Source organism: Pan troglodytes, chromosome 21 (assembly GCF_028858775.2).
Source record: "Pan troglodytes isolate AG18354 chromosome 21, NHGRI_mPanTro3-v2.0_pri, whole genome shotgun sequence".
Classification (NCBI taxonomy): Eukaryota; Metazoa; Chordata; class Mammalia; order Primates; family Hominidae; genus Pan; species Pan troglodytes.
In genome coordinates this window covers 63,620,174-63,636,240 of record NC_072419.2, presented here as the reverse complement: position 1 = coordinate 63,636,240, position 16,067 = coordinate 63,620,174, and the positions used below count along the sequence as shown (strand labels likewise).

Sequence of the window (16,067 nt, the reverse complement as noted above, 5' to 3'; positions counted from 1 at the left end):
GGTAGATGAGATTATTGTTATCAGTTACCATTTTAAATGCTAAGTATTATGGTAATCCTTTTTAGAAAGAAATCTTTAGAATTAGAATTCTAGATGGTTCCCAAATAGCTACTAGCATTAATTTTTCATTTTCATCTAATAAAGATAGGTAGTAACGTCAAACTATAGTGTATTTTGCTCTTTCCATTTTCATTTCCCAAATAATTGAAAATTATTTTAAGTAAATTTGCAATAATAAACTTGAGATGACTTAATTATCCAAACTGGAGGTATCTGTCTTTTTCAAATTTATTTTTAAATTTGAATGACTATCGTAGATTTGTCACTCCTTCCCATTTTGATAGTATATCCTAAGCCAGATGTGTCGTGGGTTAAACATATTTTTAAGTTAGTAATTTCTTCCTTTACAAAGCATACCAAAGTTCAGTGACACTGTTACACGTTAAAGGAGTAAGGATGGTATAAATTCAGAGGAAATTTTTTCTTATTTATAAAAATGTTTTTAGAATTTTTGATAGTCTCATGAGTAAGTTAAATTAACAGCATACCAGAATGTTCCCAAAATGAAATGTGTGGTTCCTATGTGACCAGGGAATATAACATATTTGTTAATTGTAGATATGGTATCGGGGGATCTTGATTTGACACTGGCCAACAATAAGACTTGCAGACCTTTCCATGCAGTGAGGACACAGACCACACGTGAAGTACTTTACCTGTACTAGCGCCATGGTACCCACACTTTCTGGTTTGAAGTCCCAGCTCCACTGCTTATTAGTTATGTGACCTTGGGAAAATTATTTAACCTTTCTGTACCTTTGTTTTCTCACCTGTAAAATGGGGGTGATTTTTTAAAAGTACCTAGCTCATGAGGTTTCTGTGAAGATGCAATGAGTTATTGTTCACAAAGCACCTACAAAAATACCTAGCACATAGTAAGTGCTATGTATGTATTTTCCTTTATTATTATATTACCTTCTTCAATCCTTACTACATACAACCTCCTGGGCAGGCCCAGCCTCACAGGTGTACCACCTGTGCAGTCACCCAGGACCCCAGGCTAAGAAGGGCCTGTGCTTGGTTTAATTCTCTGCTGCTATCATCTTGAAATTCTTAATAAAAAGGGATCCCACATTTACATTTTGCATTGAGACCCACATTTTCTTGAGGTAGGTAGTATTATTGTCCCCTGGTATTATTGTGGCTTTGGACAAATAGCATCCTCAGTGTTCTCACCTGAAAACTATGGTGTAGTTACCCAGTAATTACAAGGTCCTTGGGGGAATTAAATGAGATACTGAATCAGCAGTGATTGGCACATGTAAGTTCTCAGAAATGGTATATATTATTATTATTGTTATCATTTCTCTTTATAAAATAGCTAACCTAATATTTCCGTGCTTCTATAAATTCTTATTCTTGCTTGCAAGCACAAGAAACTTTCAGTGCAGTTAAAGGTTTACTGAAAGTACAGAATAAAATCATAAAACTCATCTCTGGCAAAATTAAGATAGGTTTATGGAGGGAAAAGGTCACATATTTACTGTTGGAGAAGTACCTTATTAAAATCTGAGGCTTCTGTAGATCTTAAAACTGAAGAAGTTTTTTGTTCTATAGACAGACTAGAGAAGCACTCAAGACCTTCGAGAAACTTTTCAAATAAATAATATTATCAATAAAAATTAGGCTCAATACAAAATAAAGCAAAACACTGAAGACTACATCAATCCAAATATTTATTCATACTGAATTTTACTAATGTAACAAATGAATTAATGGAGTAAGACCCCTAAAGTATAAAGGCAAAGGAAAATGTAAGAAGAAACTACTGGACACCACAATTCATTTGCAACATCTCAAATTCAGATCATTATGATTTTTGTTACCAGGAAGATACTTTATGCGTTAACATTAGTTGTATCGTAGAAGGTAAATAAAGTGTTTTGTAGACTTTGATGACATGTATAAAATATTATTTTTTCAAAAATAATTTAAGGGTCAAAATAACATATTCTTTTATAATTTGCTTTAGAAGATAGGACAGAAATCTGTCTCTATAGAGGCAAGAATAAGGCCTTGTAAAGAAAATTGGAGTACAGCATTTGTTTTGACAAAAAAAATATAATTAACGGAAAGTTATTTTATTTCACCTTTACAGAATTAAGAATATAATATATGTTCTTTCCACAATAGTATTTGCCAATCAAAACAAAACTAATGAAAAGCCTCTGGCAATCAGAAGTTCTTCTGATTTATTTTTATATCCATCCTCCAAATTTTAATTTGTTAGGTAAGTACACTCTGGAAAGATAATCTGATGATAGGAAAGTCAAAGCTTGAATTTCTGCCTTCATTTTAGAGTCTGCCATTATTTCCATCTGTCAATAAAAGTAAAATATACTCATACCAGAGTTCTTAGTTGCATTTCTGTCAATTCAACAAACTAGTAATCTAGAATTGCTTTATTCTCCAAAACCAGGGACAATAGTCTTAAGGGTCAGCCAGAATATTCCAGAGCTGCTACAGCTAAAAATATCTGGAGTGAGAGTACTCTGTATGCTGTCTTCAATAATTAGGGATAGTCTGAAATCTTTATGATTTCTTCTTCCTTTTTTTAATCCCACAAACTATGATACAGCCATCAAGAATGTGTATATAACCATGATAAGGATACAAACAGGCCAGCTCCATTCACTGATCTCATCTATTAGCATTCATATGACTCAATTTCAACAACTATTTACTGCCAAACAACACTTATGTTAGTCGTGTCATATAAAATTTCAAGAGGGATATTTTCAAAATACGATGTGAATAGCCACTACTCAAGTAAAAGACAATTAAACATGCAACATTTGAGTTGTAAAAGGAAACATACTTCTTTTCTCCAAAATGGTTGGCAGGTAACATAAGGTCTCCTCAGGATACTGTCAAGTTTCATTTGGTCCCTTTTTGTCAGTGGAATCAAACTATCTTTAGGTACATTTAATCTGGAAAAAAGTAGGTGAAAAGAATCAGTAAAAAAGTGTTTCTGTAACTTGAATGTCATGTATTTTGCCTGTATTTATGGTACTACTTCAAGAAACTCAGAAATAAGAAAATTAGTACAGATCTACCTCTTACATCCAGGATTGAAGGGATCTGTCATGTCTTAGACCAGCAAGTTTTCAAGTTCATAGTGGAAGTTTGTGTTTCCACAGTAAGATTCTAAAGTTTTTGTTTTCCTTCATGTCACACTCGTGGGATGATGACAGGATGACAGGAAGACCGATATTGGTTATTAAACAAATGCCAATAGCACTACCATCAGGTATATAGATACCAGGGCAGCTTAATAATGTACATTAAGCCTCTCAGAGCTTCACACTCTTCTGGCAGTGAGATCCAATATGCATGGCCAACGGCTGAGATTCACTGAGGGACTTTAGGTTCCATTGAGTATTTAATTCTTCATAATTCATTTGAAGATTCTGGGCCATGGAAGTTAGTGTCTCACTTTTATCACTTTACACACACGCACACTCATTTTTATCACTTTACACACACACAAACACATTCTTACCTATCTAGTTTTAAATTTGAAAAACGTGGAATATAACTTTATCATGGTATGTGTTTTAAAAATAGAGCATGAGAGGTCCTGGATTTATGGTGTGGACTACCTTTTGAAGTCACAAATCCTAGATTTCCCAGGAGAGTCTTTTTCAATGTGTCCATAATTATGACCATTTGCCAGGGGCAATTCTTGGATAGGGGTGACAATTTGATTGAAAGGGAGGCCTAGAGGATTTCCCTTGCAGCCTGGCTTCTGCAGCTACCATAGTGTTTTTCCTTTGATCGTATATTCATTTGGAGTGGCTTTTTAGTGCACTGATAGAATTTATGAGATGCAGCTAGAGTTTCTTGAAGCCATTCACCTTACTAATTATCAGATCATATGTCTTGAATTTGTGTTAAAATTGTTTTTATACAAACAGATCACCCCCAAGGGATTCTGACCATGACACACATACACTAAATTGAACATGTTAATCCAGTGGAGTGTGAATATTCAAAAATAAAAAATGAAATGTTTCCTCTTGGACCCTCATTTTATAGGAAGTGGCTGATCACTCAAAACCTGTTCACATTCCATATTTAGGAAATAAGCAACTGTTATCAAGGATTGCTCACCACTTAAAGAAATCCAATAAACATGTTTAAATTCATTCTTACTGACCAATTACAACAATAAAACATTTTAAAATATCACATTAGCAGAGGTGAAAAAAAATGTTAATGCCATAAGCTGAGGGACAGGTGGACTCTTACTCTTCAGAGAAAGCAAGAAACTTAATCTATCCAGACAACAGTCAAACCCTGATTATGGGGATCCTCTTTGACCCACCAGTTCTTCTGGGAATTCAGCCTAAGGGACTAATTAAGGATGTGCGTAGAGATTTAGTTACAAGAGACTCCATCAAAGCATGACCTATCAGAATAGAGATTTGGAAACCACTTAAATGGCTATGAGGGAATGGCTGAATAAACACTAGCACATCTAGAGTTAAAACTCAGCAACAAAAGATGCTAAAATAAGAAATGTACTTTATTGACATGGAAAAGTGATCACATTATGTTGTTGTGTTTTAAAAAAAGCAGATTATAAAATAACAGTATGATCTCAGTTTTGTGAAAAAGTTATGGCTATGCACAGAAAAAAAATCTACAAAGGTAAGGCTGCTGATCTGTAGGTGATATTTAACTTGTTGCTTAATATTTTTTTCTATAATGAACATATATAATAAACTTGCCAAACTTGAAGTTCCCAAATTTTAATACTCTTAAAATGATATTTTTCTTTTGAAGTTAAAAATTTAAATCTATGACAAAATTGATTCATATGGCAAATGATGTTGTCAACACTTACAATTTAATTGGATTTACTGTATTGTACTTTTTTTTTTTTTGGAGACAGAGTCAAGCTCTATCACCCAGGCTGGAGTGCAGTGGCGCGATCGTGGCTCACTGCAACTGCCGTCTCCCAGGTTCAAGCAATTCTTGGGCCTCAGCCTTCCTGGTAGCTGGGATTACAGGCATACACCACCACCACACCCAGCTAATGTTTGCATTTTTAGTAGAGACAGGGTTTTGTCATGTTGCCCTGGCTGGTCTCAAACTCCTGGCCTCAAGTGATCCGCCCACCTTGGCCTCCCAAAGTGCTGGGATTACAGGCGTCAGCCACCACGTGCCCGGCCTACAATGTATTGTACTTTTAAGTATAAAAAGTGTATAAAATGTCTTAACCATAAAAGTAAAACAAAAAGTTTTAGCTAGCTGAAAATGTAACACATTAACCAAATTCATGTGTTAAATATTTTAGTAGTTGAAACAGAAACATTAATGAATTTAATTCATAATTATATAATCATAAGTCATCATGGACAATATAAATAAAAAACATTAAGAGCTTTCCCTTGTAGTGACTTTTTAGGCTTATTGTTACATATGACAATGAACTGTCATTTTAAATATCCTAGTTCTGCTATACTATCTAACCTTTTAAGATCAGAAGGGAGAAGACCAAGCCATCTAATAGCTGGAACTGTGAGATGATGAGCTTCAAAAGACATAGACTAAAATAAAGAACAAAAGTATATTAGGTGAGGCTAAATTGTAGAAAACTAGCATTCTTGTTTTTCAGTCAAATTTTTCACTTACTAAGAAGGACAAGTACTAAAGCTGGCTTCACATGCCCAGAGCCCACAGAAGTAAGAAAACCATCAGGGGCTATGCTAAGCTGGACTTTTAGTGAAGGTGTTAAAACTTCTCTGGGTTAAGTGCGGTGGCTCATGCTTGTAATCCCAGTACTTTGGGAGACCAAGGTGGGAGGATGGCTTGAGCTCAAAAGTCCAAGGTTGCAGTGAGCTGTCACTGCACCACCGCACTCCAGCCTGGATGACAGAGTGAGACCCTGTCTCAAAACAGCAACAAAACAACAACCACAACTTCTATATAGTGTTTCTGTATTAATTTTCTAAAGCAAACTATAAATGAAGCCCTCTGACCTACATTTCTTATTGTTCATGATTCCCCATCTTACACCCTGCTCCACCATCCTTTTCATCTGCTATAAATTTCACCATGCATCAGAATGCTTGGAGGATCCCACCCCTAGAGATTTTGGCTCAGTAGTTCTGGATGGGGACTGAGATTTGCATTTCTAAGAATCTTCCAGATGATGCTGATGCTCCTGGCTTAGGACCACACTGTGAGACCACTGGTATATGGTAATTGTAGACACTGGTGGTGACATTTATTGTTTCCATTTCTCCTTATGGTGGGAGAAAAGGGATTAGAAAAGTCAGAATTCAAGGCTCTATATAATATTTCGAGTATATTTGGTGATCAGACAGCGTTGTTGTTACCCCAGAGCCCCACAGTTCCTTCAGTATGCCAAGAGAGTGCAGGATAATAATGCCGCTTGCCCACAGCTAATCCCACCCTGTCATCTGTGTTTGCACTGGTCATACTGGGAGCTGGAGTCACAGCCACCGACACACAGATTGCTCCTAGAATAGGATACTAGGCCCTCAGGTACACTTTGGGCACTCTCAGCCTACTTGGGGGTGATTAATAAATGCAGAAATCACTTCAATGAATATAAAATGTCTAAATAATAAAAAAGGAAAACTGCTTTTCTATACTTACCATAGATCCATACTTATAGATGCACATTATTTCTATGCCTGTTAAAAGAAAGTTAACTATAAAATTAGTCTCCTTACATATTACAGGTTAATTTGTACTCTCGAATTTTATCTATCCATAATTTTAATTTTGTGGACATCACCAGTGAAAAATTTATCATTCTCAGTTTAATATGACAAAGTAACGATAAATTGTGTCAAATAATTATAGACCTAATTTTAATGTAATCGTTTTCTTTTAAAATGTTTCATAAAAGTGTCCTGAGAGTAGAAAACACAACTACAGGCTGGGCACGGTGGTTCCTGCCTGTAATCCCAGCACTTTGGGAGGCCGAGGTGGGCAGATTACCTGAGGTCAGGAGTTCGAGACCAGCCTGGCCAACATGGTAAAACCCCATCTCTACTAAAAATATAAAAAATTAGCCAGGCATGGTGGCATGTGCCTATAGTTCCAGCTACTCAGGAGGCTGAGGCAGGAGAATCACTTGAACCCAGGAGGTGGAGGTTGCAGTGAGCCAAGATCGTGCCATTGCACTCCTGGGTGACAGAGCAGGACTCAATCTCAAAAAGAAAAAAAAAAAAGAAGAAAACACAACAACAAATATGATTTAGTTATGACTATTGTTGTAAATAGTCCAGTGATAAATTACCATGTGGATCAGCATCTACAAGAGTGAAAACAGGAATATGAAACGTATCCCACAGTTTCTTGACTAAAAGTCTTGTGTTTAGATCAGGAACTCCCTTTCCCTAAAAGCAAGATGAAAATTAAGAATTTTAACTTTAGTAGAATAAAATGGTTACAACTATACTCTTATTAATAATTTAAAAGTTAGGCTGGATGCAGTGGTTCACGCCTGTAATCCCAGCACGTTGGGAGGCCAAGGTAGGGGGATCACCTGAGGTCAGGAATTTGAGACCAGTCTGGCCAACGTGGTGAAACCCCGTCTCTACTAAAAATACAAAATTAGCCAGGTGTGGTGGTACACGCCTGTAATCCCAGGTACTCGGGAGGCTGAGGCAGGAGAATCACTTGAACCTAGGAGGCGGAAGTTGCAATGAGCCGAAATCATGCCATTGCACTCCAGCCTGGGCAAAAAGAGTGAAACTCCACCTCAAAATAATAATAATAATAATAATAATAATAATAGTAATAGTAATAATAAATTATAGGTTATGTTCATACAACGGTTAGTACTCTGCATGTGGCCACAGCAACCCTGGTTCATATCTGAGTCACAGCACCAAAAAAAAAAGGTTACATCTTCCTACCTTGGATTTCAGGTGCTGAAAGACTGGTGTTGACTGTGGAAAAAAATGTACATTATATACAAACAGAGTGAAGGACTGGGAATTATGCCAGTCCTAGGAAATGGTCCTAAGGAAATATTTCAGCAAAAACAGAAATAATAAACATCCTACATATTTAAAGATGCTCACTGAAGTGTTATTTAAAATGGCACAAACTAATATAAATAGCCAAAATATCTAACAACAGGGATGTGGGGAGGCAGCATAGTACAGTGGTGATCTGCAGCAGTTGCGGGGCTAGGCAGCCTGAGCTCGCATCTCAGCTCTGCTACTTCTTAGCAGCATGAACTTGAATGAGTAACAAAACCACTCTGTGGTTTGGTGCTCTGTAACAACATATGAGATTATTATAGGAATTAAATTATTTAATAATCATAAAGCACTTAGAAGAGTACCTGGCTTAAATTCAGGGTTTAATAAAACTTAAATGGTGGGATAATATTATGAAGTCATTAAAATAATAATTATGTAGAAAAGTAAATTGAAGAGTGTTACAACAATGTTAGAGAAAAGCAGAAAACCAAATGAAACAGAGAGCAGAGGAAGAGCGCAGAGTAGCCCTAGAGATTCAGAATGGGCTTCGGGTCACAGCTCCGAGTTTGAATTCCCTCTCTGCCCATCATCAGTGGTGTGATGTTGGGCAAGTTTCTTAGTCTCTTTAGGCCATGGCTTTATCTATAAAATCAGCATAAATATGCCTATCACACCAAGTGATGGCATTATAGCAACATGGATTTCAACTATTCAAATCCAGTCCTGGTTTTGAATAGCCATAGAGACGTGGTAAAATACCTTCCTGCATTCCAGTACCCCATTATTAAAGTGACGATGATGTTAGTACCTACCTCCTAAGGCCATTGAGAGCCTATACAAGTTGACATGTGATAAACACCAGTAAATGTGAACTCTTACTATGTCAAGTGCTTAGCAGGGGTCCTAGCTCATCGTGAGTATTTAGTGTATTTTCATAATGTTCTTTGGGAAAAATAATAGCACATGAACACAGTAGAGGAGTCAAACAGGGTTAAAGGACCTGGTGAAAAATGGCTCTTCCTAATATGGCCCTCGAGTCCCAGCCTCTTCTTGAGAGGCATTTGCGAGAGATGTTTATGGAGGCAGTGAGGAGCGCTGCCCTGGAGAGGAGGCGGAATGGAGTCTTAGAAGGGCTGACCAGTTCCACAGAGGCATCCAGATTTGGAGTAGAAGTATCAGACAAAACCAAAAGTTTTTGAACTGGCAAGGAGGGAAATGACAAGTCTGGTGTGGCAGGGATGAGAGATAATTGAAGTCAGGGGCCTGTCTGGAGGCTACCAGGTGGTTGTCTTGTGTAAGAATGAAAGGGGAAGGATTAAGGAGAAAGGGCTGAAATGAAAGAGATTCCCAAGGCCAATTCAAAAGGACTTGGTGACCATGGGATGTGAGGAGTAAGTCAAACTGACTCTGACGTGTGGACCTCATTGCAGCGTCTGCACTGATAGCCACAGGACAAGTGGCAGGAACACTCAGCTTTTCAAGGAAGAAAGCTTTTGAGTGTGGTTTTAGAAACATGAACTTATCAAGGTTACAGTGCTCTATGATCATGCCATGGTACTTCGACCTGGGCAACAGAGCGAGACCCTGTCTCTATTAAAAAAAAAATGAACTTGAGGTGATAGCCAGCTTTGAGGATGTTTAAATAAACACATTGGAAATTCCCGTTCTATGATCCCAAAGGATGCATTATATTGAAAACAGGACATTGTGTAGATAATATTGTAAATCCTCTTACCAATCACCATAACAGTATACATTAGTCTTGGAATTGTAGTAAAGTTAGATAATATACCGTAATCATGATGCAAGGAGACAATTTGTTGCAAAAGTTGTCATCTAGGAGCCGCTGAAATGTTGCATCTTTTTCTACAATTAATACAAACTTTGCATCTGTAACTAAATCTGTGAAGTTAAGGCTGATAAATTGAAAGCAAGAGTATTTCAATTTAATCACCAACTAAATTAAGGTGCCATATAGATAATTCAAAAGCAGCTATAGATACAACATTTTAGTTTGTACCTTCAAACATATAAACACATCTATTCATATATTCAGATATCTGTCTCTTCCACTAGATGGCGAGCTCCTAAAAGAGTCCTAAAGAAGGGACCATGGTGTGTTCATCTTGACTGCTACAGGGCCTAACTTGTTCCTTACACATTATGAAGGCTTGGCTTACCAAAGGAATTAATGAATGAATGAACATTCCAAAAGTTTAAATAGTTTTCCCACTTAAAGGATACTCCGAATTCCTTGAATATTCGATGGCACAGCAACAGCCTTTTAAAAAAAAAGTTTTTATCTTACATAAAAAGCAAAATAACCACATTTTTAGTTTATCACAAAGCCCTCTGTTTTTATTTTTCTTTGACCATACCAGTCATCAGAGACTTCTTCCTCTGTTAAAAAATAGTAGAAAACAGCTTTACCCCTCAGTAAGAAAACCGGCACATGACTCACAGCAATTCTCCCAACAGGGGTACTAAGTTTAGTACTGTGGGCTCTCTTTGTATCAAAGCCCAGCAAATAGTTTAGTATTAAAAATATTACTTTCAGAACCAGAAAATTTTATGAAGATTACTAAATAACATGCTAAAATGACCAAGCCACACTTTATCTGAAAATAATAGTGCATTTTTAAGAGTTATATTTGTATGTTTATTTCAATCTGACATTTGACAATTAGCATAATTTGAAACTATGTAATGTACAGTTCTGTAAAGCATATTCCTATCCATCTTTCAGTTTTATTTTGAAATCTTAAGCTCTAGGTTACATAATAAAGCAAGAAATAAAATTATGCTTCAAAACTGAAGGAGCTAGAAGAGTTAAAGCTGTGAAAACTTCAATGATGCTTCTTACCGTTGCACCACAGGTACAATTCACTTTGGTGCCATCTTCCTCGATATATCTTAAGTTGCCAGCAATTAAACCTTTTGATGTAGATAACTGCAAAAAATAATAGACATATTTGAAACCTGCTTCACGAATATGTTTTATGCTACTAAGTCACTCCTTGTGTTCATCTGCTAAATTACTGGCATTTTCACTTGGATTGAAATTTAAGAGATGAAAGAGAAAATATGTAAGGGATTTAGGAATTAAAAATATTTGGTAATTCATCAGTTTGGTCCATTCACCCAAAGGAATATATTGAGAATCTATTACTTAAATTTATAGTGTGAAAAGTGCAAGCATCAAATAATAGCAAAAGAAGACTATATTATGTTTTAAAATTATGTTTTGTCTGGGCGCGGTGGCTCACGCCTGTAATCCTAGAACTTTGGGAGGCCGAGGCAGGCGGATCACGAGGTCAGGAGATCGAGACCATCCTGGCTAACACAGTGAAACCTAGTCCCTACTAACAATACAAAAAATTAGCCGGGCGTGGTGGCAGGCGCCTGTAGTCCCAGCTACTTGGGAGGCTGAGGCAGGAGAATGGCATGAACCCAGGAGGCAGAGCTTGCAGTGAGTTGAGATCGCGCCACTGCACTCCAGCCTAGGCGACAGAGCAAGACTCCGTCTCAAAAAAAAAAAAAAAAATTATGTTTTATACAAACATTTTGTTTTAAAATAAAATGTTTTGTATTAGGTACTACTTACTATATGTAGACTCCTCCTTGACACTTTTAACATGCAAGAAATGTCATTGATAATATTGTCGACGACAGTCTGGTTACCAAAGAGTTGACTGTCAGTGTAATATATGTCCCTATGAAAATTTAAAATACATATTTTTAATTAACCATATTCTCTTTGAATATGACAAGTATTACAGTGTTAATTGAAGAAAGCTTTAACTGGATGAAAACACAACATATAAAGAAAGTAAATTATGAGCTATAGTTTAGTCTTATGTAACTTTTCAAAGCATATAATAAAAGTTAATCCAACTATTTCTCACATTACATTTTGAAGAGTAATTTACTAGAACAATATATTTACCTTTTGGTTGCATAAGTGTTGCTCTGTACTAATTTATAAATCATGGACAATATTTTAAGGATTAGAGCTGGAAAATAAAATTCAACAAACAAGTTACTCATCATTTCTCTTACTGATTCAAAAGATACTGCTATCAAGGATTTTAACTTAATTTTAGTTAACATTTAAAAAGTTATCTTTCCAAAATGGGAGGGTTAAGTACAGAACAATTACCTGTAGAATCAGTTAAAATTAATTGCTCTATGGACAGCAAAACTGAGAGGATAATTATGCACTGAACCATATACCTTGAAAAATGTTTATGTTGATAACCTACTTCCATAGTTATTGACAATGAAAAATTCTAGAAGTTTATTTTATGTATGAAAGTGATCTATTAAAAACAGGTAAAATTATTTAACTAGGAACAAATAAAATTGAGAAGATAACAAAATTTATTTATCCTTTATTACCAAAAGCTAAGAACAATTAACTTACCAAATTTTTGAGCTGATTTTGGTGAATCACTTTTGATCTTTCTGGTGGTGCAATGGGATACCATCTGAAGACCCACAGAATCTTCAAACCTGTCATTTTGTTTAAAGCAAAGGAATAAAGTGAAAAAGACAACTTCTAAACACCAAACAATATATACTTATGGTCTTCGGCACATCATTTAAAACCCACATTTCTTCTCAATTTAAGCACTGAAGCTTTAGGATCAACTGGTTTGAGAGCATAGATCATTCCAGGTGATAACTAGGAAATTAGGTTTGTGACATACAGAGGCACTAAGATAAACCATTTAACATAAATGAGCTAACACCTTTGATTAGGGGGTGTGGGGGTGTGTTTGTGTGTGTGTGCATACTTTTTTACTGGGAAGACATTTTTAGTGTATGTAAAATGTTTTCAAATATTTCACAATTAGTACTTTACTCATTTTAATAACCTACTCATTTAATAATTTTACTCAATTTAATAAGCTTTGAAATGTTTCATTTCTGATTTACCTGCAAAATTACATTACATAAAATAACAATTTTATTAGGTTGTTAAGTTGAACTGCCAAGCTTCCCCTAAAGGTGGCAGAAGGCACCAGGTGGATATGTCAGGTGTAAGCTGCTTCAAAGCTAGATAAAATCCATCTTTCAAAACATGACTGAAAAGTATACAGCTTATATTACTTATATAGATCATAAAACAACAGTGATGAAGGAGACTCAAAATTCCTTTCATTTTGTTTCTGTATCTCTTAAAAAATATGAGAGGCTGGAAAAAACCTGTATAACTAGGTTCAAGAATTCTGATAAAGCTGTTTGCTGATTTTACCCTTTTTGGACACATGATTTAGCAGGGGCAGAAGATCTGTCAGGAGAAAGCCTTAAATGTGCTCTATGTTCAGGATACTTTTATTTTGGTCTGGTATCAGGATTGGTTATACTTCCCCTGAGCAAGTGGTTTGCTTTTGTGGCATATGTGAGAATTGCACCCATGACATCTCCCCCTCTGACTGCTAGAAAGCTTAGCTCCAAGTATGGTGCCTATTCTTAGCAAAATTATGAGACTTTATCACATGCATTTGGAATTCTAACCTCTTCTGGTGCTCCATTCTGTTGGTGCTAGTATTGTTTTCCTTTGCCTCATCTTTCACACCTACTTCTAGTTTACATAACCTCTCAGTATGGTATGTATTTTGTGAACTTCCTAAATCCTTTTTTTTGGGCAAGGTAAAGGCAATAAAATGAAAAAAATATGACCAGAACTCTAACTCAAATAATTTGAATAATAACATAGATATTGCATTTAAAAAATGAAAATGCAAAATGCCCACTTTATGTTTTCCCAGCTTGATCTGTTGTCTATCGTGAATGCAGGTGCTTCATTTCTTGCCAAGCTTGTGATTATGTCTTGGATAATATTTTCTATAGATGCAAGAACCTCAGAACTGAAACAATAAACACAGCATGATTCCATCTTAATCATAAATTTTGACTTTATAATATGTAAGATTTTCCCAGATCAATACTAAAGTAACTTTTTATTTTATTCTTTTTTAAGACTAGGTAATTGGGGTGGGGTTTTAAAAAAAGACAAAAAAAAAAAAAGACTAGGTAATCCATGTCAATAATTATCTCTCCCATTAAACCTTTACTACTGCATTAAAACAACTGTATTTACAAATAAATTTCATTTGCTTGTAATTTTACTTCTCAAGCAATTACCAATGAAGGTCTCCCTTTTACATTAATGACTAAATTTACAACTGTATTTTTATCTACACTTCATATTAACCTACTGTAATCTAGCTGAACTTGAATACAAACTAGACTTGACATACTACTGATATATGTTTTAATTAAAAAGTGATACAATATTGGCTTTGAATTTCTTTCCCAAAAATGCAATGCAAAAATTTCAAAAGAAACATCTTTTGTGGTCGCACATTACCCTAGTTGATCTCATGCCTTAAAATCGGCTCTTTTGAAATTTAGCGATACAAAAAGGAAAACGTTTAATCACTACCCTGGAAAGAATAAATTGTGAGTTCTGCAACAAACGGTTGACTTGGCAGCTATTACGCCACTCTACAGCAAAATGCGAAGACTAAGCCCAGTTTTCTGTCAGCTGACTGTTAATTTCACAAGCCATCAGCTTCAAAAAATGTTGTTCTGTTATAAACACCATTAGCTTATTGTCTAGGAAGAGAAATAAAATGCACTCTAGAAAACGGGCAAAATGTTGAGAGTTTTAATTTCCACAGGAACTTCAGAGTTTTTACTGAAAACCTGTGTTTCAGAAAATGAATTTTAAAACATTTAATCTATTCTAATATTGGGAGGTAAAAACTGACCCAAATACTCATTTTTCCCAGTTTGGAGAAAAAAAGTGTTGCAGGATAATACTGTAACCAACTTTAAGATACAATCAGATTCGTCTACATCTGCGATATTAACAAGGGACTTGCCACTCTCCTTTTCCCTCACTCTCCCAAGTTCTCCCTCAAAATAAATTCTTTTGTAAAAATTGGTTTGCTTGTAGGTTTTTCAGATTTTTTGGTGGTTGGTTTGGGCTTAAAAATAAAAGGCTGAAAAACTTTGCTGAGCAATCAACCAAGAAAGCAAGTCGAGGAAACAAAATAAAGTATTTTTAAGTGAAAATGGTCAATAAAGTAGTCATGTTTTCTGTGGTTAATTCTAACATGGATAGCTGGAGGGTTCCTGTAATTGATTTTAAATAAATCATTTAAAATATGTACATTCTCTCCACTTGCAAAACAATTAAACATGTTGTCTTATTATAAACCACTTAAAATGTGTTGATGTCCTTGTTAATTCTGAGAAAACCATTCGCTTACTGAGAGAAGACATACAACTCATTTTCTTTCTTAAAAAAAACCAAAAAATAAAAAACGAAAAAAACCCTTAAAGTTTAACCTAAAATTTTATCCCAAAAAACGTTTAAAAAATACAAAGCTAACTGTACCCCAAACTCCCCAACCTATAAGGATCTTACGAAACCTTCCAACCCAGCTGCAGGGAGCCTCTGGAACGTTCTAGAAGGGGAACATCCTAGAAGCCACAGAAGGGGGGCTGCCACCTGGCTTTCTTTTTTGAGTTCAAAATAAGGGTTCAAAGCAGGTCGCGGGTACTCAGGAAGGCTCTTTTTGGGGGTTCCTGGCTGGCCCGCCAAGGGGTGCCTCCTCAGCCTCAACACTAGGAGGCAGCCCGGGGCCAGGAAGAGCGCCCGACTTTTCTACAGAGTGGCTGCGTCGCGCCTCGGCACCAGCTCCTGTACCTCGAGGCCAGGCGGCTTCCCCCACTTGGGGGCTCCCTGCCACCTCTCCTCAGGGCAGCCAGCAGGGACTCCCTGTGTCGGTCCAAAACCTCGAAGAACGAGACCTCGGGCCCCATAGGTGCAAAGGCCATGAGCGCAGACGGCTGCCAGAAGCTCCAGAAGCCCCTGTCCTAGGCTGCGCCCTTGGGGCGTGGCTGCGTGCCTTTCCCGCGCTTTCTGAGCGGCCGGCGTGCCCACGCCACACACCCAGAGGCGGGGCTGGACAGGCGTATGCGTAGAGCACGGCGTGGAGTGCGCAAGCGCAGGGCTCT

General features: G+C 36.6%; 1 protein-coding gene across 3 annotated transcripts; it reads right to left on the bottom strand.

The window, feature by feature from the left end:
• Positions 1-1,719: 1,719 nt before the first annotated feature.
• Positions 1,720-16,020, bottom strand: SPO11 (SPO11 initiator of meiotic double strand breaks). Of its 3 annotated transcripts, XM_514741.5 has the most exons (13): positions 15,757-16,020; positions 13,793-13,906; positions 12,457-12,545; positions 11,980-12,046; positions 11,638-11,746; positions 10,897-10,983; positions 10,278-10,314; positions 9,826-9,935; positions 7,340-7,439; positions 6,691-6,728; positions 5,539-5,615; positions 2,879-2,990; positions 1,720-2,378 (listed from the first exon to the last, which is right to left on the bottom strand). In XM_514741.5, the coding sequence occupies exons 1-13, from the start codon at positions 15,885-15,887 to the stop codon at positions 2,259-2,261; spliced, it is 1,191 nt and encodes a 396-aa protein (XP_514741.3). In that variant the 5' UTR covers positions 15,888-16,020; the 3' UTR covers positions 1,720-2,258. The 3 variants fall into 3 exon arrangements, 2 of the variants coding, with proteins under 2 accessions (XP_514741.3, XP_001170101.2); XR_010154128.1 differs by lacking the exon at positions 5,539-5,615 and having other exon boundaries at positions 15,757-16,000; XM_001170101.2 differs by lacking the exon at positions 13,793-13,906 and having other exon boundaries at positions 15,757-15,974.
• Between the last annotated feature and the right edge of the window lie 47 nt (positions 16,021-16,067).